Source organism: Schistocerca nitens, chromosome 1 (genome assembly GCF_023898315.1).
Source record: "Schistocerca nitens isolate TAMUIC-IGC-003100 chromosome 1, iqSchNite1.1, whole genome shotgun sequence".
NCBI lineage: Eukaryota > Metazoa > Arthropoda > Insecta > Orthoptera > Acrididae > Schistocerca > Schistocerca nitens.
Genome location: NC_064614.1, coordinates 712,318,740 through 712,343,366, shown reverse-complemented (window position 1 = coordinate 712,343,366; position 24,627 = coordinate 712,318,740). Strand labels below are relative to the sequence as shown.

The window sequence follows — 24,627 nt, the reverse complement described above, 5'->3', positions numbered from 1 at the left end:
TGAGGTCATCAGTCCTCTAGACTTAGAACTACTTAAACCTAACTAACCTAAGGACATCAAACACATCCATGCTCGCGGCAGGATTCGAACCTGCTACCGTAGCGGTCGCGCGGTTCCGGACTAGAACCGCTCGGCCACACCGGTTTGCTGCATGTATTTCACAGTGAGGTCAAGGTGACAAAAGCGTCGAGGGCTCACATCCTTCAATGGGTGATGTATTGCATAGCGGGCGCTTTGTGGTCTGTGTAGATCACGACATGTCCACATCCAATATCCTCCCTGAAATATCTAACTGCTTTGTGGACAGCAAGTAACTTACAATTGAACGCAGATAATTTTGATTGTGAAGCCGTAAGTTTTCAGAAGAGAAGTAAAGTGGTTGTGTTTCACCTGTCACAAAATGTTATAGGACCGCACTGATGGTCGAATCGCTAGCATCCTTTGTGACAATGATCTGAGTGTCTGCTGTTGGACATGCCAGAGGAGTTGCTTTCGTGAGGCAGCCTTTGGTACCGTTGAATGCAGCTTGCATGTCAGGAGTCCACACAAGTTTCCCATTCCCTTGTATATTTGGCCTGGTGAGGGCACCAGTGAGGGGAGAATGAATCGCCACTTCGTGCAGCAGGTGACATTAGGAAATAATGATGGTGCCTAGAAAATGTCGTTGGTCACGATAAGTCTGTCGAGGTGATACCTGATTGGATGAACTCTGTTCATTTGGGTGTTGGTTTGATGCCATCGGCATCAAGGACGTGTCCAAGAAAGGTCACTTCAGTTTCCCCAACTGAGATTTATCTTCATTTACGACAAAGCCCACATCTTGATGGGCATTGAGAACTAGTTCAAAATGCCCTCATGATCCTGTTGGTTGGCAAAAAGATTAGACTATCGCAAGGTACGCATAGCAACAGTCAGATCTGAGGAGAACGCCGTCAATAAATCGTTGCCAGCTTTGGACTGCGTTTTTCAATCCGTAGGGCATGTAAACAAACTTGAAGAGGCCGGCCGAAAGCTGTAATGATAGCAGTCTTAAATGCTTCGTTCACTGCATAGGTATTTGAAGGTAGGCCTCTCTGCAGTCAATGACACTACACACAGTTGCACCCATGAGGGTATGTTTGAATTCTTGAATGTCGGGGATGGGGCAAATGTCTTGTATTGTTCGAGCATTGAGAGCTCTGTAATTATCACAGCCTCTAGCAGAACCGTCCTGTATTGGCACTACTTCTATGGGTGAGGCCCAGGAGCTGTCTGAGGGACGAAGTATACTTGATTATAGCAGTTTGTCGACCGCCGCTTTTGCAGTGCGTAGAAAAACCAGGACCTGGTGGCATGCTATTTGCCATACTGGTGGGCCAGGGGTCTTGGGAATGAGGTGCATCGCATTGATGAGTGTTTACTTGTAATGTGGGGCAATGCACTGGCATGGGGAATGCACTGGTAACCAAGACAGAAGGCGCCATACTAACCTGTGTGTAATGTGGTGTGGTCGAAAGTGCCAGAAGAGTGGTTGCATGAGATGGAGACGCTGGGGCATGGCCGACAGGGTTGGGGTTGAAACTTTCTGACGGATTAAAACTGTGTTCCAACCCGAGACTCGAACTCGGGACCTTTGCCTTTCGCGGGCAAATGCTCTACCAACAGAGGTACCCAAGCACGACTCACGACCCGTTCTCACGGCTTCAATTCTGCCAGTACCTCGTCTCCTACCCTCCAAACATTACAGAAGCTCTTCTGCGAACCATGCAGAACTAGCACTCCTGGAAGAAAGGATATTGCGGAGAAATGGCTTAGCCACATCCTGGGGGATGTTTCCAGAATAAGATTTTCACTCTGCAGCGGAGTGTGCGCTGATATGGAACTTACTGCCAGATTAAAACTGTGTGCGGACTGAGAGTCGAACTCGGGACCTTTGTCGTTCTCGAGCAAGTGCTCTACTATCAGGGAGATGGTAGAGCACGTGTCAGCGAAAGCCCGCAAGCATTCCTGGTATTTAAGGAGCGAAGTTGGGCCTCTACTTCTTCCTCAGTAATGAGTTCTATAGCGTCGCCTGCATCTTCTGCGAGGAAAGTGGGCAGGCGTCGTTGCACAGTTTGTATACTCTCTTTATTGATGCTGTCCTCTATCGGCGTGAAGCCATCCGCAAAGCCGTCAGCCAAGACATTGGCCTTGGCGTGAGGCTCGCAGACAACCCCTCTGCCAACTTGTAGAGGAGGAAGACAGTGCGCTTTTCTTAAAAACTGCTTGGTTACGTGCTAGGCAGAGCCATCTTCAACCCGAAGCATGGCTATTTTGGCTGCCCAGTTTTGGTTCCTGTGGTTCTCCACGGCCACCTTCATCTCACGGCGCAGTCGGTTTAGATGGCAGGATGGCGCATAATGTGCCATTCGCGGAAGAGCCGTTTTTGTCCGAGATGGCCTGCAATATCTCAGGGGGAGGGGGGGGGGGGAGCGTGATATTTTAGGAGACTTTTGTGTACCCCTGGGTGTGGCAGCGTCTACAGCCCGGAGAGTGTCCACTGTAAGCTGCCGCAGTTTACGTCATTTTAGTTTGGGAGACCACTCGGACGCCGAAACCAGCTCCTCTTTGAGGTTGGAAGGGTCCATTTGAAAAGGTAGTTTGCGGAAGACTACCTTGAGCAGCTTGAGCGGTTCAGACGCGTGGGTATAGTATGGCAGACCTTTGGTCTTAGCCACGCCCATTACCGCATCGTAATCCTCACGCCATTTTACTATGACCTTGAAAGTTTCGCGCCCCGCTGTTTTAATCGCGACAGGCGAGTTATACTGGACCGCACTATTTAAGAGTTGTTGGAAGCTCTTAAAATCATTAGACCATTATATAACAATGGGAGGAGGACCGGCTGTCTTTGGTCTACTCGATTGTTCTGTGGCGTTATCGGTTGGCACGTCAGTGAATGTAGCGTACCTGTATTCAGTTGGTAACGGCTGTCCCTGAGTGAGTGCAGTTGCCCTGACAGTGTGCTTTCTGCTCGGCACTTGGAAACCGTCCTCTGCGCCCTTGGCGGCGTTCGTGCCCGCGGCGGAGGACTTCTTCTTCGTGCGCACCTTAGGCACCTTACTTTTTGAGGCAGCAGGTTTCTTTGGCGAGGTCTCTTCGAAAGACGCCACTGGGTGTTTCCTCGTGGATGCGTCCGCGTCAGGTTGTCCCCTCGCTGTGACATCCACCTCCAAATCTGTCTGGTTCCCGGCCCGGATAAACCCCTTCAGGAACGCCAGACTTTCACTGACCACCGCTGTGGCCGTAGAAGCTTCTGAGACGCCAGTGCAGCTTGCAGCTTGCAGCTGCGCCATTCGCGTGCGAGACAGGTGTCTCGTCCGCGACGCAGCTTTCGCTCGCACTGACGGCGCAGGGGGCAGGTACCACCGGGTACATCAGTGGCCGCCTCCCTAGGTCTAAATCTCGTGCTACTGTGATTGGGAGCAAGCTCCGCCCACCACACTCACTGAGTTACGGATCATGTCGTCTGCGAGCGCGATCGAAGCCGCGTCCGCCGACATACGCTCTTCGCATTAGCATTCATAACTAGAAGGAAGACCTGCACAGTGAAGTATTACCTGAAGAAAGAAATCTCTTTTTAAATACAAAAAACATTCAGAACGATTTTCTTGCACGAATGCGCGTTCGTTTCTTAAAGAAATGTTTGATGTTGTCCGTAAAAATGTGTAATAAAACGTGTATGAACTATGAAATCAGATCAGAGATCTCAGATAAATCAGCCTGTGGCTGAAGTGAATCGGAAGTATGAGCCTTTTTTTATGGATTTAAAACAAAATGAATCAAACACTCTTGCTGTTCATGTTGTATATTAATGACCTTGCAGACAATATTAATAGTAAAATCCCTCTTTTTGCAGATGATGTATCTGTAATGAAGTACTTACTATCTGATAGAAGCTGTAGAAAAGTTCATTCAGATCTTGATAAGATTTCAAGGTGATGCAGAGATTGGCAACTCGCTCTAAATGTTCAGAAATGTAAAATTTTGCACTTCACGAAATGAGAAAACGTAGTATCCGATGACTATCATATCAGTGAGTCACTGCTGGAATCGGTCAACTATACGAATTGTGTGGTGTCCACTTGTATGTGGAGCTCGATTTTGCAATATAATTCATGAAAATGGCCTGAAATGGTTGTCATATGTAGAAGAGATTGTATCTTTGACACCACTGAACCAAAGATGTTGCCTGAGTAGCAGAATCGATTGTAAGTAGGAGCGCGCGAAGCGCAGTGGCAGTTGCCATTACACTCTGTTATAAGTGGGATGCTAGACTTAAAGGTAGTGGCTATCTGTCCAAATTTAGTTGTCGGTCTATGGATGCAGTGTAATACAATTTTTATAAAATGAAGTGATGAATGATACTGTCTGTGCTCACACAGAGCCAGTAAATGTACGGTCGTGGTTATTTCTATAAAAGTGTAAAGTGTGTATTATTAATTTCTAAGGCTATAAGATTATCAAGAATTGAAGAAATACTGATTGTTAACAAATATTGACCATTGTCCATGGCAATCAGAGAAAAGCAGTGAATTGATGCTAAAAGAAAGTCTCAAAGGGAGAGCAACTGGAACAAATTTGTAAGGTAATGAAATTCTGTGTATTTAGTTTTAGGTACGCAGCATCACAATTTGTGGATTTCGCTAAATTTCGCAGTAATGACCCCTGAATGTAGGAACCAAATATTTTCTATCAGATTTAATGTTAGGTTGATTAGGTATACCCGATATGTAATATTTTGTGTGTTTTGTAACCGTGACATAGAGAAGTTAAATTTTGGAATCTGTTTTGTTAAACGATGTCAGGCCTTCTCTCATTTAAAAATCCAAGTGTTTTTAATTATGACAGTAAGTGAGAATTGTAGAGCAGTTGAGAAGTTAACTCATTTTGAAGATAATGTAAAATTTCAATACCAGATGTGAAGGTGAAATCTTATTTTCAATATTTTCAATACAATTTTCAAACTGTTCGGTCTTAGCATATTCCCTTATCAGTGCCTCGTCCTCTTCCATGTGAACTTATTTCAATCCAAGGAATATTTTCTAAAAGAAGTCATTTTTCAATCAGAATCAGAAAAAAATATTAATGTGCCAGAATCAGATAAGTATAAATGTTTGTATCAGTTTGAGTGCGGGCAGCATTGCACAGCGCTGACTTAATATCCAGTATTTTCACTGAACACATGCAAGGTTATTCATTTATCAGCCAGTCTTCTGATATTGTTTGTATGAAGCTATTTTACGCGCGGCATTGCATTTCGCTGTGCCAAGATTGAATATTTTCTATGCCTACTGTAGAGAGGACCGAATACCAAGATCAGGTTCGTTGCGACTCTAGAGCTAAGAAAAATTTATTTCATTGTTTATTTGCAGAGGGAATTTTGTCAGTTATTGTACAGGGCCATGGAACTCGGTGCTCACGAAACTGGGTAAATTTCAGAGGGATTGATTTCATTATGGGCATTGCGTTTTGGTTCTGCAGATTAAGTCATTTGATCAACAACACATCACACTGTAAATTTGCGTAACACAAACATTACGCATTTCATATTCATTGACAAACAAACATATAAATTTTATAAAGAACATTAGGCATTTGGTAAAGAACATTACATATTTTATAAAGGACGTTACAAAATGTCTGGGTGTAACGTTTAGTAGGGATATGAAATGGAGTGATCACTTAAGTTCAGTCACGGGTAAAGCAGGTGGCAGACTTTGGTTTATTGGTGGAATGCTGGGGAAGTGCTATCAATCTACAAAGGAGACTGCTTACAAATTACTCGTGCGGCCAGTTCTAGAATACTGGTCAAGTGTGTGGAACCAATTCCAGATAGCACTAACAGGGGATAATGAAAGTATTCACACCTTTGTTTAATCTGTGGGAGAGTGTCACAGAGATACTGAAGAAACTGAACTGGAAGACTCTTGAAGCAGACGTAAACCATCCCGAGAAAGTCTATTAACAAAGTTTCAAGAACCGGCTTTAAATGATAGCTCTAGGAATATACTACAACACTCTACACATCGCTCAAATAGGGATCATACTGCACGCACAGGAGTATTCAAACAGTCATTCTTCCTACGCTCCATACGAGAATGGAACAGGAAGAAACCCTAATAACATTCACAATGGGACGTACCCTCTGCCATGCACCTCACGGTGGTTTGCAGAGATGTAGAGCGGGGCTCCTCTCAGTGAACTGGTATACTTTGTTTCTTGCCTTCGTTCAGAACAGACGTAATATTTTTAAGTGTCTGTTTGTGTGTGTAGAAGCTTCTAAATTATAATTAAATATGTTTAAATTGGGTTATAAATGGGAGATACGATACTGTGTGAAGAGTTTGACAGAGCACTGAAAGACCTGGGTCGAAACAAGGCCCCAGGAGTAGACAACATTCCATTAGAACTACTGACGGCTTTGGGAGAGCCAGTCCTGACAAAACTCAACCATCTGGTGAGCAAAATGTATGAGACAGGCGAAATACCCTCAGACTTCAAGAAGAATATAATAATTCCAATGCCAAAGAAAGGAGGCGTTGGCAGATGTGAAAATTACCGAATTATCAGTTTAATAAGTCACGGCTGCAAAATACTAACACGAATTCTTTACAGACGAATGGAAAAACTGGTAGAAGCCGACCTCGGGGAAGATCAATTTGGATTCCGTAGAAATATGGGAACACGTGAGGCAATACTGACCCTACGACTTATCTTAGAAGCTAGACTAAGAAAAGGCAAACCTACGTTTCTAGCATTCGTAGACTTGGAGAAAGCGTTTGACAATGTTGAGTGGAATACTCTCTTTCAAATTCTGAAGGTGGCAGGGGTAAAATACAGGGAGCGAAAGGATATTTACAATTTGTATGGAAACCAGATGGCAGTTATAAGAGTCGAGGGACATGAAAGGGAAGCAGTGGTTGGGAAGGGAGTGAGACAGGGTTGTAGCCTCTCCCCGATGTTATTCAATCTGTATATTGAGCAAGCAGTGAAGGAAACAAAAGAAAAATTCGGAGTAGGTATTAAAATCCATGGAGAAGAAATAAAAACTTTGAGGTTCGCCGATGACATTGTAATTCTGTCAGAGACAGCAAAGGACTTGGAAGAACAGTTGAACGGAATGGACAGTGTCTTGAAGGGAGAATATAAGATGAACATCAACAAAAGCAAAACGAGGATAATTGAATGTAGTCGAATTAAGTCGGGTGATGCCGAGGGAATTAGATTAGAAAATGAGACACTTAAAATAGTAAAGGAGTTGTGCTATTTAGGGAGCAAAATAACTGATGATGGTCGAAATAGAGGATATAAAATGGAGACTGGCAATGGCAAGGAAAGCGTTTCTGAAGAAGAGAAATTTGTTAACGTCGAGTCTAGATTTAAGTGTCAGGAAGTCGTTTCTGAAAGTATTTGTATGGAGTGTAGCCATGTATGGAAGTGAAACATGGACGATAAACAGTTTGGACAAGAAGAGAATAGTAGCTTTCGAAATGTGGTGCTACAGAAGAATGCTGAAGATTAGATGGGAAGATCACATATCTAATGAGGAGGTCTTGAATAGGATTGGGGAGAAGAGGAGTTTGTGGCACAACTTGACTAGAAGAAGGGATCGGTTGGTAGGACATGTTCTGAGGCATCAACGGATCACCAATTTAGTATTGGAGGGCAGCGTGGAGGGTAAAAATCGTAGAGGGAGACCAAGAGATGAATACACTAAGCAGATTCAGAAGGATGTAGGTTGCAGTAGGTACTGGGAGACGAAGAAGCTTGCACAGGATAGAGTAGCATGGAGAGCTGCAACAAACCAGTCTCAGGACTGAAGACCACAACAACAACAACAAATTGGGTTATATTCATGTTTCATTTTAAAATCAAAGTAATCTCCGAAATTATTAAGTGATACATGAATTATGATTTTGTAGTATTTGTTACGGAAAAGCTAGTTGGAACCGCGAGCTCAGCAGATCATGGCAAAGAGACGCAATGTAAGGAATAGAATTCGCGTCCACCATCGAATTCGTTCTGCTATAAACAGAAACACATCTTTAATCGTGATTCACATTGCATAATGTATTGAAGTATAAGTACTATTACTGTTATTAATCAATTAATCATTCGCTCACATGGACAACACAACATGTCATCAGGCAATTATAGTGTCACAGCTTTGGAATCGCTGAGTATGGCATCAATTTGAAACAGAGAATAGTCAGCACGAAGTGTTCCGAATCGTACCGACTGTACTGATCCGTATTTGATGCCAAGTCAACTTATCGCGCCCTTAGTATATCTAGTCTATTGGGTACTCATAACAACTAATTTATGTAGCTTACCAATTAATAATAAGATCGGTATATATTCAGCCCGACATGCCGCTCCACGATGTCAGTATTGGCTCTTCTGGAAAATCGTTCGACAACCACTGTACTGTACTATGAGTAGTACTATTTTAACATCTCCCGCGACTAGCAACACAATCTGGCCAATGAGCTCCAAGATTTTGGTTTCGAATTTAATTAGAAAGTTAATTACTGCTTTCTTCTTTCGTTCTGAAATGAGCTGAGACATGCTTCTTGCTTTGGTCACATTTCTCCCTCAGGACTATTTTACCTTTTATTACAATTCACTGAGTTGCCATACATTTGTAATCAAGTAAAGATATTTGCCCATTGAAATATTATGTTAGAATAGCAGTGACAAACAGCTGATGCCATCATTTCTTTTCTTTACAATCCATGTCATAAATAGACCAAAACATTTCGGCTTTATCGTCTTCAGCTATATCCAAATATAATCTCTAACCAGTATTGGGGCAGTGAACTTCAATTTTCTGATATTTTTCTCTTGTTTCATTTGTCCATTATCGTTTTCTGGTTCTTAGGCTATCACATCAGTTTCAAAATCACTGCTGTCTTCAAATTGTATTCTTCAAGTTCTCGGAAATAAGTGGAAATATTCTGTAGTCAACTGGCGGATGGCGAGGCATAATTTAGTGTTCGTTGTACCTGTAAAATTGTTGCGTACGAATTCTTCTGTAATGTGTTCTGGTTCAGACTCAGTACTTTCCCCGTGTGGCGTATCAATGTCAAACGGAAAATCCTCCTGGAGAAACTCCAATATTTCTTCATCTTTCAACTTTCTTGCTATAGCCTGTCATGCAAAAGTATACAGCTATAGCTCCGATGGAACTTGCAAGTACAGAAACTTCTATACGAAAATGTTCTATGAATCTAAAATACTTTTTGCTTTTATTAGCATAAATAGACTTACCACGAAGCAGAAAAAAGTATGAAGACTGGATTATCAAAGGAAACGTACGGAAACAAGAACAGAATGACCACCTTGCACGTGCACGCAATCAAATAGCGCGAGGACGGCGCGCGCTTAAATTCAAATTACTTTGCCACTACAGAAAATTCTGTGGTGTGTTAATAATGTACCAAAGTAAGCGTTAATGGGGCGCTGTATTCCCATCAGGTCTCAAATAACAATGAATATTACATACTCCGAAGACCTGTCAGATCATAAAGGGTTAAGTAGGATGACCACATAAAACAGTGTAGGAATATCATGTGCCAGATTGAGATTCGTAAGGAGAATATAACGAAAATATAATTCATCCACCAAAAAAAAGTAGCTTATAAAGCATTTGTTTGAATAGTTAATGAGTATTGTTCACAACAGTTCCGACCTTTACCACGTAGGATTAGTAGAAAAGAGAGAGAAGATCCAAAGCAGAGCAGAGCGTTTCGCGACGGGATCGTTTATTCGGTTACGGAGACGCTCAAAAAGCTCCAGTGGCAGCCGCTACAATGAGACATTTTACCTCAGGGAGAGGTTTGCTTGTGAAATTTCGAGAGCTTACATTCCAAGAAGAGTCGATCAGTACATTACTTCCTCCCACTCACGTCTCGCGAAATGGTCACGAGGAGAAAATTAGGGACATTTAATGTCTTACGGAGCTTTCTCTAGTAACATTTTGATTAACGTGTCGTTCGTATATGTAACAGCAAACAGGAGAAAAGAATGTGGTATCAAAAGTACACCACGCCACACATTATAAGTTGACGTGCGGTGTATAGGTGGAGATGTAGATGACCATATTTCATTGTCACAGCTTGAATTTTTCGAGGTGATAAATAAAGGTTTATGACTACTCCGTTACATCAAATCAGTCTACCGACTGAAGACAGCAACGTAACCCAGTTGTTGTAACAGACAGGTATTTCAGAAACAGCGTCTGTTCCGCATTGATACGGCCACGTCTCGTAGAGTTCCTATCTGGGAACGCTATCCGCTACTGGCTAGGCGTGATATAATTACGTCTTGCGGACGTTTCTCGCCTTATGTGTGTACACTGGAGTGCTGGAGAGTACCTAGCCACAGCTGAGGGCTGCACGCAAGCCGTGGTATGTGGGGAACAGAAAAGAAGCAAAACACAGCGGCCCGCTGGGGGCGATCCACGGTGTGGCGCATCCAGCACGCTACATATAGGGGGGCGGCGGCGGCGCGGCACTGACTACCGGCTGCCATGTGGATGCTGCCTCTGGTGCTGCTGCTGCTGCTAGTATCTCTGGCGCCTGTCGCCATGGCGGGCGTTCTCTGCCTGCTGTGGGCCCGCCGGCCGCGCACGGACGTCCCGGGTCCGCCCACGCTGCCACTCATCGGCAACGCTCACCTCTTCTGGCGGCTGCCCGTGCTCATGGAGACCTTCTCTCAGCTGCGCGCTCGCTACGGTAACACTTTCAGGTCCGTTTTAGCTTTTAGCCCCTGTAAAATAAATTGTGACGTAGCGTTATGAATACCCTACATTAAAGCCGGGTTCACACACGCATCTAATGTGGCGACACATCTTGTGGCTTGGTGTATTGGCATCGTGAGTTACCGTTCACACAGGACGCCACAAATTCTACGTACTTGTACTGCTTTCAATATGGCGTCAGCTGAAATCATATGGGAGGGTATGAATGTTATAATGCAGGTTCTGACCTTAGAACTGTGACAAGAGTTCGATACAAGCAAGACGAAACACAAATGTCGGATCCAAAAATAGATTTCGCATAGGGATAAATCAGGAGAAACCGACACATTTATAAAAGAAATAACACTCAGAGACAAAAATGCTGTGTACAGTGACAAAGTAACAGCTGGCCTGAAAATATTATCGGCAGACACGCCATCTTCCAAGATTTTAGACTCCTATTATACTCGTTGATACAGAGTATTTAGAGTAACCAATTTCTAGTTTAACAGCTGCCACATCACACTCTGAAACTATTTCCTATGTCTAAGCCACAATTTACACAATGCTTGGTCTCACAAATTATTAACGTTATATGAGTCGCTTTTTTGGTGAAATACATTAAGTTTCTTTGCACATTCAAGAAATTCCGAAAACAGTGGGATACGTCATAAGTTTGGAAGTATTTCACTTACAAACATACTGCTGTAGAAAATCAAACATGGGTTGCTGTTTTTGTAGTTTCAGCAGCTGCGAAAGAGTACCTGCCGACCATTGTTTTCACTTTTTTCGCAAATAAAATTAAAAAAAGAACCACTGAAATCGGATGGCGTACAGCAGCAATTACACAACGATAACTCCGACAAAACGGTCGTGTTCCGAAATACTACCACCAGGGAGCAATGGAGATAGGAAAGTGGCGCAACAACGTACAACCAAGCTGAACTTTTTATGGGGTGACAAAAGTAAAGTCGCGGCACTAAAAATTGGGAGTTCACACATGCAACTACAATATGCCACTAGCTGTGGCGACACTTTTGTTGCGTGTGTGCACCCGGCTTAATGCACTTGGAGTCTTAGGCCCAATTCATATGCAAGTGGTGTGACGCGGTCGCCTGGCGGCGAAGGGGAAGGGACGTGGCGCGGACGAGACGTGAACAATGCACACTGGAACAGCACTGTCGAAGAGACGGAGGACGGTCGTGCTTCTATTGTCGAACCACAAAATTCTCCCTCTTCCTTTCGGCCGCACTCTAAGCATAGAATGCGTCATAATGCCATTTTATTATAAATAATTCCAGATAAGCTGCTAGCAGTTCAATTAGTAATGTTTCTTCTTTACTACAAGGCTTTTTCGGCTATAGCTCGATTTTCAGTTTAACATGAGGATCTTACTTTTGGTGAGTCTACTTACGTCTAAAAAAGTTGTACATAAAGAGCAGTTTATATAGTATATACTTACATCTGCTTGGAACAGATGCCCATATTACCTCAGTGAGTAAAGTGTCGACTGGCTATTTGTTTCTAGATTGTTATAGTTATGTAAGTTTATTTGTGTATAACATTTTAGCGAAATATTTTTGACGGCTAGTCTGACAGTTAATTCTCCTTATTGCTTTATGTTTACAGTGTAATCTTCGCTAGCCAGTGATAATTCAAATGGTTCTGAGCACTATGGGACTTAACTTCTGAGGTCATCAGTCCCCTAGAACTTAGAACTACTTAAACCTAACTAACCTAAGGACATCACACACATCCATGCCCGAGGCGGGATTCGAACCCGCGACTAGAGCGGTCGCGCGGTTCCAGACTGTAGCGCCTAGAACCGCTCGGCCACCCCAGCCGGCTAGCCAGTGACGTTAGTTGTTTCATTGCTATTCTGATTTTATCATTTGCGTCTACAGTTATCGTCTGCTTTTTCTTAACTGTGTTTTTTATCTGTGCCGACTTTCCAAAACGTCAATAATATTTTCTAGGTAATTTTTACCTCTGAGGTTGATTTATTCATTAAGGATATCGTTCGGATGATTGTAATTACAAATCGATCTCAAACATAAAAATTATCTAGAAAATTTTATTGAAATTTTGGAAAACGAGTACGGTTAAGAAACAAAGTAAAAGAAAAACAAAACATAACATAACTATAGTTGCAGATCATAAGAAAATTATAATAGTAATGAATCACAACTAACATCACTGACTAGCAAAGATTGCACTATAAACATAAAGCAATAACGAGAATAAAGTGTCATGCTGGCTGTCAAAAGTATTTCACGAAAATATTTTATGCAAATAGAGCTTACGTGACTATAATAATCTAGAAACAAATAGTCAGTCGACAGTTTACTAATTGAGGCAATGTGGGATCTGTTCCAAGTAGATGTAAGTATATACAAGGGTTGTCCAGAAAAAAAGTTACGATCAGTCGCGAAATGGAAATCACTGGGAAAATCCGGTTAAGCTTCGCATAGATATGTTGGGCAGTGTCTCTAGTATGCGCGTCGATCGTGTCGCGTTCCTTTTTTCAGTTTTGAGTGAACAGTGAGCACGTAACGATGCGTAGGGAATAGCGTCTCCCGCCAAGTATGAGGGCCTGGTTAGAGATTTCGCCTGTGTCATGCAGCCCACATAACACAACTGTCGAGCAGTTCCTTCTTCATGACAATTCTCGGCCGCACACTGCAGGGGCACTGAAAATGCTCCTGCAGCGTTTCCGATGAGAAGTGTTTGATCACCCACAAAACAGTCCGTAATTGGTTCCCCCTGGGTCTCATCTCTGCTCACAAGAATCGCTGGCTATGAAGGCAAAATTTTCCACAGACAACGAGCTGCAGACCAGTGTAGATAACTGGCCGAAAGCACAGGCGGCTGCTTTCAATGACGATGATATCGGAAAGTTGATACAACACTAGAACAACACTCGAAGTTGGTGTGGCGACTATGTAGAGGAGTAGGTAGAAGATGTACATAATTATTGAAAAGAAAACGTTTCTGGTTTTCACTGTGGTTTCATTTCGCGACCGATCGGAACTTACTTTCTGGACAAACCTCGTATTATGTAAACTGGTCTTTATGTACAACTTTTATAAACGTAAGTAGACTCGCCAAAAGTAACATATACAGGTTTACTTGAGAATGGCGCTATAGCCGAACGAAGGTTTACTAAAGAAGAAACATCACTGATAGAACTATTAGCAGCTTACCTGGAATTATTCACTACAAAATCCCTTGTTGCAGCGAACCGCAAAAGCTCGTAAGTCGACTAAGGAAACGTGAAGTTCACATTTGTGAGTGGAAGGACAAAAAAGGCAAGGCACTGAGGGGCAGTAGAAATGGTCTTCCTCCGGGAAAACTGCCACATGACGGTGTGAGAACAGCAGTGCGCCACTTCGTCGTCTCCGCCCCGCGTCACTTCGGTGCTGCACTCGTGGCGACAAATGAGTGTGGCGCGGACCACGAAACGACGCGTCACGACCGCGCCAGGCGTTCGCGCCAGCCACTTCTGTGTGAACTGCGCCTGACAATGCTGTTCCATCCAGGGCTGTAAGGGGGTTTTCTGGTCTAGAAGTTTAAAAAAATCGATTTTTATTGCATATTTCGATACCATACATTATGGAGGACATGTGGTCGAAACAGCTTTGCCAGTAAACTGTTTCATATAGTTGAATACCTGATCATCGGACCGGCAGTCAGACATGTATACGAAGACCTATCGATTGATAATTTACTGGAAAGACGTGTTGACGTCAAAACTCTTAAACTCTAAAGAGTCGATAAATTCGCTGGTTTGTATGTTTTCCCCAAAACATATATATTCTGGTAAAGAACTAGTCGGAACTGCAGACAATTTGGCTACAGTTATCTTCAACGACTGCTTCATGATAATCGCACAGACGACTATCACGGGCATTCAACTTGGCAGCATGGCGTTCGAACTTTGCAGAAGGCGCGAATCGCGGACCGCTTTGTACGTTCACAGCACCGCACATCTGCGGCTAGTAAACAAGCCAGATCTGTGGCCCGGGAGGAAGCGGTGCTATCAAATGAGATTTACAAGGTCGAGGAAAGCGCCTGTATGCTCCAGGCATCGCAGACTGGTCGTCAGTATATACACTCCTGGAAATTGAAATAAGAACACCATGAATTCATTGTCCCAGGAAGGGGAAACTTTATTGACACATTCCTGGGGTCAGATACATCACATGATCACACTGACAGAACCACAGGCACATAGACACAGGCAACAGAGCATGCACAATGTCGGCACTAGTACAGTGTATATCCACCTTTCGCAGCAATGCAGGCTGCTATTCTCCCATGGAGACGATCGTAGAGATGCTGGATGTAGTCCTGTGGAACGGCTTGCCATGCCATTTCCACCTGGCGCCTCAGTTGGACCAGCGTTCGTGCTGGACGTGCAGACCGCGTGAGACGACGCTTCATCCAGTCCCAAACATGCTCAATGGGGGACAGATCCGGAGATCTTGCTGGCCAGGGTAGTTGACTTACACCTTCTAGAGCACGTTGGGTGGCACGGGATACATGCGGACGTGCATTGTGCTGTTGGAACAGCAAGTTCCCTTGCCGGTCTAGGAATGGTAGACCGATGGGTTCGATGACGGTTTGGATGTACCGTGCACTATTCAGTGTCCCCTCGACGATCACCAGAGGTGTACGGCCAGTGTAGGAGATCGCTCCCCACACCATGATGCCGGGTGTTGGCCCTGTGTGCCTCGGTCGTATGCAGTCCTGATTGTGGCGCTCACCTGCACGGCGCCAAACACGCATACGACCCTCATTGGCACCAAGGCAGAAGCGACTCTCATCGCTGAAGACGACACGTCTCCATTCGTCCCTCCATTCACGCCTGTCGCGACACCACTGGAGGCGGGCTGCACGATGTTGGGGCGTGAGCGGAAGACGGCCTAACGGTGTGCGGGACCGTAGCCCAGCTTCATGGAGACGGTTGCGAATGGTCCTCGCCGATACCCCAGGAGCAACAGTGTCCCTAATTTGCTGGGAAGTGGCGGTGCGGTCCCCTACGCGTAGGATCCTACGGTCTTGGCGTGCATCCGTGCGTCGCTGCGGTCCGGTCCCAGGTCGACGGGCACGTGCACCTTCCGCCGACCACTGGCGACAACATCGATGTACTGTGGAGACCTCACGCCCCACGTGTTGAGCAATTCGGCGGTACGTCCACCCGGCCTCCCGCATGCCCACTATACGCCCTCGCTCAAAGTCCGTCAACTGCACATACGGTTCACGTCCACGCTGTCGCGGCATGCTACCAGTGTTAAAGACTGCGATGGAGCTCCGTATGCCACGGCAAACTGGCTGACACTGACGGCGGCGGTGCACAAATGCTGCGCAGCTAGCGCCATTCGACGGCCAACACCGCGGTTCCTGGTGTGTCCGCTGTGCCGTGCGTGTGATCATTGCTTGTACAGCCCTCTCGCAGTGTCCGGAGCAAGTATGGTGGGTCTCACACACCGGTGTCAATGTGTTCTTTTTTCCATTTCCAGGAGTGTATATATAAAAAAGGACGAAAACCTTTTCCAAAGCTTCCTAAAAGTCACATTTTTTGTTGGGTGTTTGGATTGTCGAGAAACGACTCTCCCGTTTTTCATGCCGCTTTTGTAGCGAATTGAACTTACTATGGTCGGAACCTCTAAAAGCTAAACAATTTTCAAAATATTGATTTTTATGAACCTTTGAAAGCCCAGAAAAGTCGTTTTTTTGTACTTTTTTCAAATAGCCGCCATTTTGTGAAAAAATGACATTTTTACTTTTCATAGATTCTGATCATAACTACACTCGTATACTTTAATAATTTTTTGGTCTGGTCTCTTTCAGACCACCCAATTGCCTGAACCAAGTCCATCCGCCTGCATTACGATCTTCGGCGCCATTTTGCTTAATAGCCTCTTAATAGTTTTGGACAAAAAAATTTTTGATGCAGCTAAAAGACGGATGAATAAAATATTGTTTGACTTACTGTACCTTTTGATTTCACCTTAAAAAAAAGATAAAACTCGGTACTCTAGACCTGAAAACCCCCTAACGACGGGGCAGTGAGATAGTTCACTACCAACGGCACAGGCACAAAGCGGACGCAAAAACTGAGAGAGAGAGAAACAAAATGAAAAAAAACAAAGAAAGTTTAAGAATATTAAACGGGAGAGGGACGTGAGTTCTCCTATGCCCCCTCCTCCCCTCCCTCTTGTTTTTGTGATCTACCTGCGAAACTGGCCTTCCCACCGCCCGCCACGGTAAACACGCGCTGTTGTCCTACTGTTATATCTACAGTGTCATTTCGTCCAAGTAGGAAACTAAAGAAACGACTAGTACCGGAAAGATGTCTGTCGCTAACATGATTCCTGTGGAAACTATGATTGTTTCACGCTACTGGCACCCACACAGTTCGTTCATGTTCAACAATGTAGTTTTTGCTGCGGTATTGTACGGTACCAAACGGTCGGCGAGAAAAGCCGAAGGCTTCCGATTTGTGACGATTTTTGCCGCTGAGGACTGGAACGAGGCGCTACGATGGAGGTAGCAATGCTAGCGATGGATCAAACCAGTGCATTCCTGTGACATATTTCACTAATTTACTCTCCTTACTGCGAAGCGTTCAAATGAAGTAGTTCGTTCTTGAAGTACTGAAGCCTGACAAAGCTGCTTAGTTTGTCAATCAGCAGCGACTTCATTCATTACGTCTCACTCACACACTCACTCAATAAAGCTTTGTAACATTTAATAATATTATCAACAAATGGCCTAACTGTGTAATAATGGGCACCTAATGATTTACGTAAAGCATCCGATCTAATTTAAATGGATCATGGTTGAAATGGACAAGAAAAAATAAACAGAGATGCCTGTTTCGTATAAAGAAGGAAATACATTTAATCTTGCTCCTCAGTCGGTCGTTGATAAGATGGTGACACAAGTTTTTCAATAACACCGAAATTCTTAGCGATGAGCAGCAGATGGCCGAGAAGTTAGTCGAAGAGCTACTCCGACGATTTCACGGTACAAAGAAAAATTCAGTTTGCGCAGAAAGAACTTTTTGGATCCCCGGATCAAATTATACGGACTTCCTAATAAAAATTCTGATGTGAAAGTTAAATTAAACCTGTAAGAAAGACATGACAGACACATACAATTCTGTATAAAAATCACATTTCCAATAAACAAAACTACTTCTTGTCTCTTAATTGAATTTGATGAGGTTTACCAAGCTGCAGAGTAATCCTCACCTGAGAGCTGCTGCAATAGCGGAAGTGGACAAATACCGGGTGCTTATAATTAAACTTTCCCTATTTAACACGTTATAACACGGAAACCAATTACTGCGCGGGTACCAAACTTGGTACTATTAACGTCAAGGACACGGGGAAGAGAAGTAATGCAGAGTCAATTCAACTGAAACAAAAAAATGGTTCAAATGGCTCTGAGCACTATGGGACTTAACTTCTGAGGTCATCAGTCCCTTAGAACTTAGAACTACTTAAACCTAACTAACCAAAGGACATCACACATCCATGCCCGAGGCAGGATTCGAACCTGCGACCGTAGCGCCAGCGCGGTTCCAGACTGTAGCGCCTAGAACCGCACGGCCACTCCGGCCGGCGCAAATTGAAACACTTTTAATATGTTGCTACGGTACATCATTCCATTACGTATCGGTACCACTACTGCTATAAAAGGGGCTCAATACGGCGCCCACCGCCGCGCTCTCTGAGGCGCCTCTACATCTACATCTACATCTACATGGATACTCTACAAATCACATTTAAGTGCCTGGCAGAGGGTTCATCGAACCACTTTCACAGTTCTCTATTATTCCAATCTCGTATAGCTCGCGGAAAGAATGAACACCTATATCTTTCCGTACGAGCTCTGATTTCCCTTATTTTATCGTGGTGATCGTTCTGCCCTATGTAGGTCGGTGTCAACAAAATATTTTCGCATTCGGAGGAGAAAGTTGGTGATTGGAATTTCGTGAGAAGATTCGTCGCAACGAAAAACGCCTTTCTTTTAATGATTCCCAGCCCAAATCCTATATTTTCTGTGACACTCTCTCCCATATTTCGCGATAATACAAAAAGTGCTGTCTTTCTTCGAACTTTTTCGATGTACTCCGTCAGTCCTACCTGGTAAGGATCCCACACCGCGCAGCAGTACTCTAAAAGAGAACGGTCAAGCGTAGTGTAGGCAGTCTCCTTAGTAGGTCTGTTACATTTTCTAAGTGTCCTGCCAATAAAACGCAGCATTTGGTTAACCTTCCCCACAACATTTTCTATGTGTTCCTTCCAATTTAAGTTGTTCGTAATTGTAATACCTAGGTATTTAGTTGAATTTACGGCGTTTAGATTAGACTGATTTATCGTGTAACCGAAGTTTAACGAGTTCCTTTTCGCACTCATGTGGATGACCTCACACTTTTCGTTATTTGGGGTCAACTGCCACTTTTCGCACTATTCAGATATTTTTTCTAAATCGTTTTGCAGTTTGTTTTGATCTTCTAATGACTTTATTAGTCGATAAACGACAGAGTCATCTGCAAACAACTGAAGACGGCTGCTCAGATTGTCTCCCAAATCCTTTATATAGATGTTGTTGTTGTTGTGGTCTTCAGTCCTGAGACTGGTTTGATGCAGCTCTCCATGGTACCCTATCCTGTGCAAGTTTCTTCACCTCCCAGTACCTACTGCAACCTACATCCTTCTGAATCTGCTTAGTGTATTCATCTCTTGGTCTCCCTCTACGATTTTTACCCTCCACGCTGCCCTCCAATGCTAAATTTGTGATCCCTTGATGCCTCAGAACATGTGCTACCAACCGGTCCCTTCCGTCAAGTTGTGCCACAAACTCCTCTTCTCCCCAATTCTATTCAATACCTCCGCATTAGTTATGTGATCTACCCATCTAATCTTCAGCGTTCTTCTGTAGCACCACATTTCGAAAGCTTCTATTCTCTTCCTGTCCAAACTATTTATCGTCCATGTTTCACTTCCATACATGGCTACACTCCATACAAATACTTTCAGAAACGACTTCCTGACACTTAAATCTAGACTCGATGTTAACAAATTTCTCTTCTTCAGAAATGCTTTCCTTGCCATTGCTAGTCTACGTTTTATATCTTCTCTACTTCGACCATCATCAGTTATTTTGCTCCCCAAATAGCACAACTCCTTTACTATTTTAAGTGTCTCATTTCCTAATCTAATTCCCTCAGCATCACCCGACTTAATTCGACTACATTCCATTATCCTCGTTTTGCTTTTATTGATGTTCATCATATATCCTCCTTTCAAGACACTGTCCATTCCGTTCAATTGCTCTTCCAAGTCCTTTGCCGTCTCTGACAGAATTACAATGTCATCGGCGAACCTCAAAGTTTTTATTTCTTCTCCATGGATTTTAATACCTACTCCGAATTTTTCTTTTGTTTCCTTTACTGCTTGCTCAATATACAGATTGAATAACATCGGGGAGAGGCTACAACCCTGTCTCACTCCCTTCCCAACCACTGCTTCCCTTTCATGCCCCTCGACTCTTATAACTGTTATCTGGTTTCTATACAAATTGTAAATAGCCTTTCGCTCCCTGTATTTTTTCCCTGCCACCTTCAGAATTTGAAAGAGAGTATTCCAGTCAATATTGTCAAAAGCTTTCTCTAAATCTATAAATGCTAGAAACATAGGTTTGTCTTTCCTTAATATTTCTTCTAAGATAAGTCGTAGGGTCAGTATTGCCTCTCGTGTTCCAATATTTCAACGGAATCCAAACTGATCTTCCCCGAGGTCGACTTCTACCAGTTTTTCCATTCTTAGTATTTTGCAGCTGTGACTTATTAAACTGATAGTTCGGTAATTTTCACATCTGTCAACACCTGCTTTCTTTGGGATTGGAATTATTATATTCTTCTTGAAATCTGAGGGTACTTCGCCTGTCTCATACATCTTGCTCACCAGATGGTAGAGTTTTGTCAGGACTGGCTCTCACAAGGCCGTCAGTAGTTCTAATGGAATGTTGTCTACTCCTGGGGCCTTGTTTCGGCTCAGGTCTTTCAGTGCTCTGTCAGACTCTTCACACAGTATCGTATCTCCCATTTCATCTTCATCTACATTCTCTTCCATTTCTATAATATTGTCCTCAAGTGCATCGGCCTTGTATAGTCCCTCTATATACTCCTTCCACCTTTCTGTTTTCCCTTCTGTAGTTAGAATTGGGTTTCCATCTGAGCTCTTGATATTCATACAAGTGGTTCTCTTTTCTCCAAAGGTCTCTTTAATTTTCCTGTAGGTAGTATCTACTAACTCCTAGTGAGACAAGCCTCTACATCCTTACATTTGTCCTCTAGCCATCCCTGCTTAGCCATTTTGCACTTCCTGTCTATCTCATTTTTGAGACGTTTGTATTCCTTTTTGCCTGCTTCATTTACTGCATTTTTATATTTTCTCCTTTCATGAATTAAATTCAATATTTCTTCTGTTACCCAAGGATTTCTACTAGCCCTCATCTTTTTACCTACTTGATCGTCTGCTGCCTTCACTACTTCATGTCTCAAAGCTACCCATTCTTCTTCTACTGTATTTCTATCCCCCATTCCTGTCAATTGTTCCCTTATGCTCTCCCTGAAACTCTCTACAACCTCTGGTTTAGTCAGTTTATCCAGGTCCCATCTCCTTAAATTAGCACCTTTTTGTAGTTTCTTCAGTTTTAATCTACAGTTCATAATAGATTGTGGTCAGAGTTCACATCTGCCCCTGGAAAAGTTTTACAATTTAAAACCTGGTTCATAAATCTCTGTCTTACCATTATATATTCTATCTGATACCTTTTAGTATCTCCGGGATTCTTCCATGTATACAACCTTCTATTATGATTCTTGAACCAAGTGTTAGCTATGATTAAGTTATGCTCTGTGCAAAATTCTACCAGACAGCTTCCTCTTTCATTTCTTCCCCCCAATCCATATTCACCTACTATGTTTCCTTCTCTCCCTTTTCCTACGCTCGAATTCCAGTCACCCATGACTATTAAATTTTCGTCTCCCTTCACTATCTGAATAATTTCTTTTATCTCATACATTTCATCAATTTCTTCGTCATCTGCAGAGCTAGTTGGCATATAAACTTGTACTACTGTAGTAGGCGTGGGCTTCGTGTCTATCTTGGCCACAATAATGCGTTTGTAGTAGCTTACCCGCGCGCCTATTTTTTTATTCATTATTAAACCTACTCCTGCATTACCTCTATTTGATTTTGTATTTATAACCCTGTATTCACCTGACCAAAAGTCTTGTTCCTCCTGCCACCGAACTTCACTAATTCCTACTATATCTAACTTTAACCTATCCATTTCCCCTTTTACATTTTCTAATCTATCTGCTCGATTAAGGGATCTGACATTCCACTCTCCGATAAGGAACAGCAAAGGGCCTATAACACTATCTTGCGGAACGCCTGAAATCACTTCTGTTTTACTCGATGACTTTGCGTCAATTACTACGAACTGTGACCTCTCTGACAGGAAATCGCAAATCCAGTCACATAACTGAGACGATAATCCATAAGCACGCAATTTTACTACGAGCATCTTGTGTGGTACAGTGTCAAAAGCCATCCGGAAATCCAGGAATACGCAATCGATCTGAAATCCCTTGTCAATAGCACTCAGCACTTCATGTGAATAAAGAGCTAGTTGTGTTCCACAGGAACGATGTTTTCTAAACCCATGTTGACCGTGTGTCAATAGACCGTTTCCTTCAAGGTAATTCATAATGTTCGAACACAATGTATGTTCTAAAATCCTGCTGCAAATCAACGTTAACGATATGGGCCAGTAATTTAGTGGATTACTCCTACTACCTTTCTTGAATATTAGTGTAACCTGTGCAACTTTCCACTCTTTGGGTACGGATCTTTCGTCGAGCGAACAGTTGTATATGATGGTTAAGTATGGAGCTAATGCATCAGCATACTCCGAAAGGAACCTAATTGGTATACAGTGTGGACCAGAAGACTTGCTTTTATTAAATGATTTGAGTTGCTTCACTAATCCGAGGATATTTACTTCTACGTCACTCATGTTGGCAGCTGTTCTCGATTCGAATTCTGGAATATTTACTTCGTCTTCTTTTGTGAAGGCATTTCGGAAAGCTGTGTTTAGTAACTCTGCTTTGGGAGCACTGTCTTCGATAGTATCTCCATTGTTATCCCACAGAGAAGTCATTGATTGTTGCTTGCCGCTAACATACTTCACATACGACCAAAATCTCTTTGGATCTTCTGCCAGGCTTCGAGACAAAGTTTCGTTGTGCAAACTTTTACAGGCGTCTCGCATTGAACTCCGCGCTAAGTTTCGAGCTTCTGTAAAGGATCACCAATCTTGGGGATTTTGCGTCTGTTTAAATTTGGCATGTTTGTTTCGTTGTTTCTGCCTTGCCACTGTTCGCGCGGCTGCCCCCGTCGGAGAGGTTCGAGTCCTCCCTCGGGCATGGGTGTGTGTGTTGTCATTAGAGTAAGGTAGTTTAAGTTAGAGTAAGTAGTGTGTAAGCCTAGGGACCGATGACCTCGTAGCCCCACAACCAGAAATCACAGGGAGTGAGATCAGATGATCGCGCCGGCCAAGCATTTGGAAACGACCGGCTGATAATCCGATCGTTTCCAAATGTGTTTTGGAGAAGCAGATGAACTTAACGAGCGATATGCCGTGGGGACCCATCTACATGAAAACTGTTGAGTTCAGTGCGTCTCTCTCCTGTAGGGTGGGTATGAGATGCTGGAAAAGCATATCGCAAAAACGCTGGCCAGTCACACTGCACGTCTTTAGTCCTTGAGTGCCAACCTGTTCAAAAAAGACTGGGTCAGTGAAGAATGTAGCCATGAAGCCACACAATACGGTGACACGTTCACCATACAGAGGAACTTCATGCATACTGACTGGAGGGGAAGATCCCCACACTCGATAATTCTGTGTGTTCACATCACTTGTCGGAGAAAATGAACTTCGTCTGTCCATAGGATGGTTCAGGGCCAGCCCTTGTCAACTTCAGTTCTTGCGATGAAGCGGAGACCGACGCCAATACGTTGTTGTGCGACCTGAGGTACAAGCTGCTGTACAATATGGGTCTTGTATGGATACTATTTGAGAGTAGTTCGAAGCTCCTTCCTTATAGTGGACCATGGGATGTTCAACTGTCGTGACACAGCACGCGCACTACCTGACGACCGGGAATTGCGCCCAGCGTTGTTTGCCATAGCAACCGCGATTTCATCAACCACCTGTGGTGCAACCGGTCGTTGGCCTCTTCCCGCACCGACGCCCAGTTTTCCAGTTGATTCGAACTTCTTCATCACGCTCTGCACAGCGGGTGGAGAAAGAGGACACTTCCGGAATCTTTTCAGCCGGCGATATTCTCGAAGTGCAGCTGCAGCATTACTGTTGTTTTGATATTAGAGCTTCACCAATAATGCTCTGCTACTTTTGTCCAAGCTAGTGTCAACAAGTGCACTGCGACTGGTCAGGTGTGTGAGACTATTAATAACGATGACTGACCACGGCGCCTGGTGGCCATAGTTGGAACTGGACTGTGGCGCTGCGACGCATGAAAAGCATGTACCCCATACTCTGGCCATTAACGCTACCAAGTCTGCCACTCGTATGGTAATTAGTTTCCGTCTTATAGGGTGTTAAATAGGGAAAGTTTGAAACTTCCTGGCAGACTAAAACTGTTTGCTGGACCGAGAGTCAAACACGAGACTGTGGCGTTCGCTGTGTTATTCAGTGGTTTGGTATTTAGCTAATTTGTAAATGGAAATGATAATCTTATTTTATTACACTGAGTAATT

General features: G+C 43.6%; 1 protein-coding gene across 1 annotated transcript in view; it reads left to right on the top strand.

Annotated features, from left to right (window-relative positions):
- Positions 1-10,552: 10,552 nt before the first annotated feature.
- The window catches only part of LOC126196407 (cytochrome P450 4d2-like), a 113,411-nt gene continuing 99,336 nt past the window's right edge, over positions 10,553-24,627 (top strand). The window contains exon 1 of the mRNA XM_049934566.1: positions 10,553-10,770. Coding sequence (XP_049790523.1) covers positions 10,553-10,770 — 218 coding nt within the window. The remainder of the gene's footprint in view (positions 10,771-24,627) is intronic.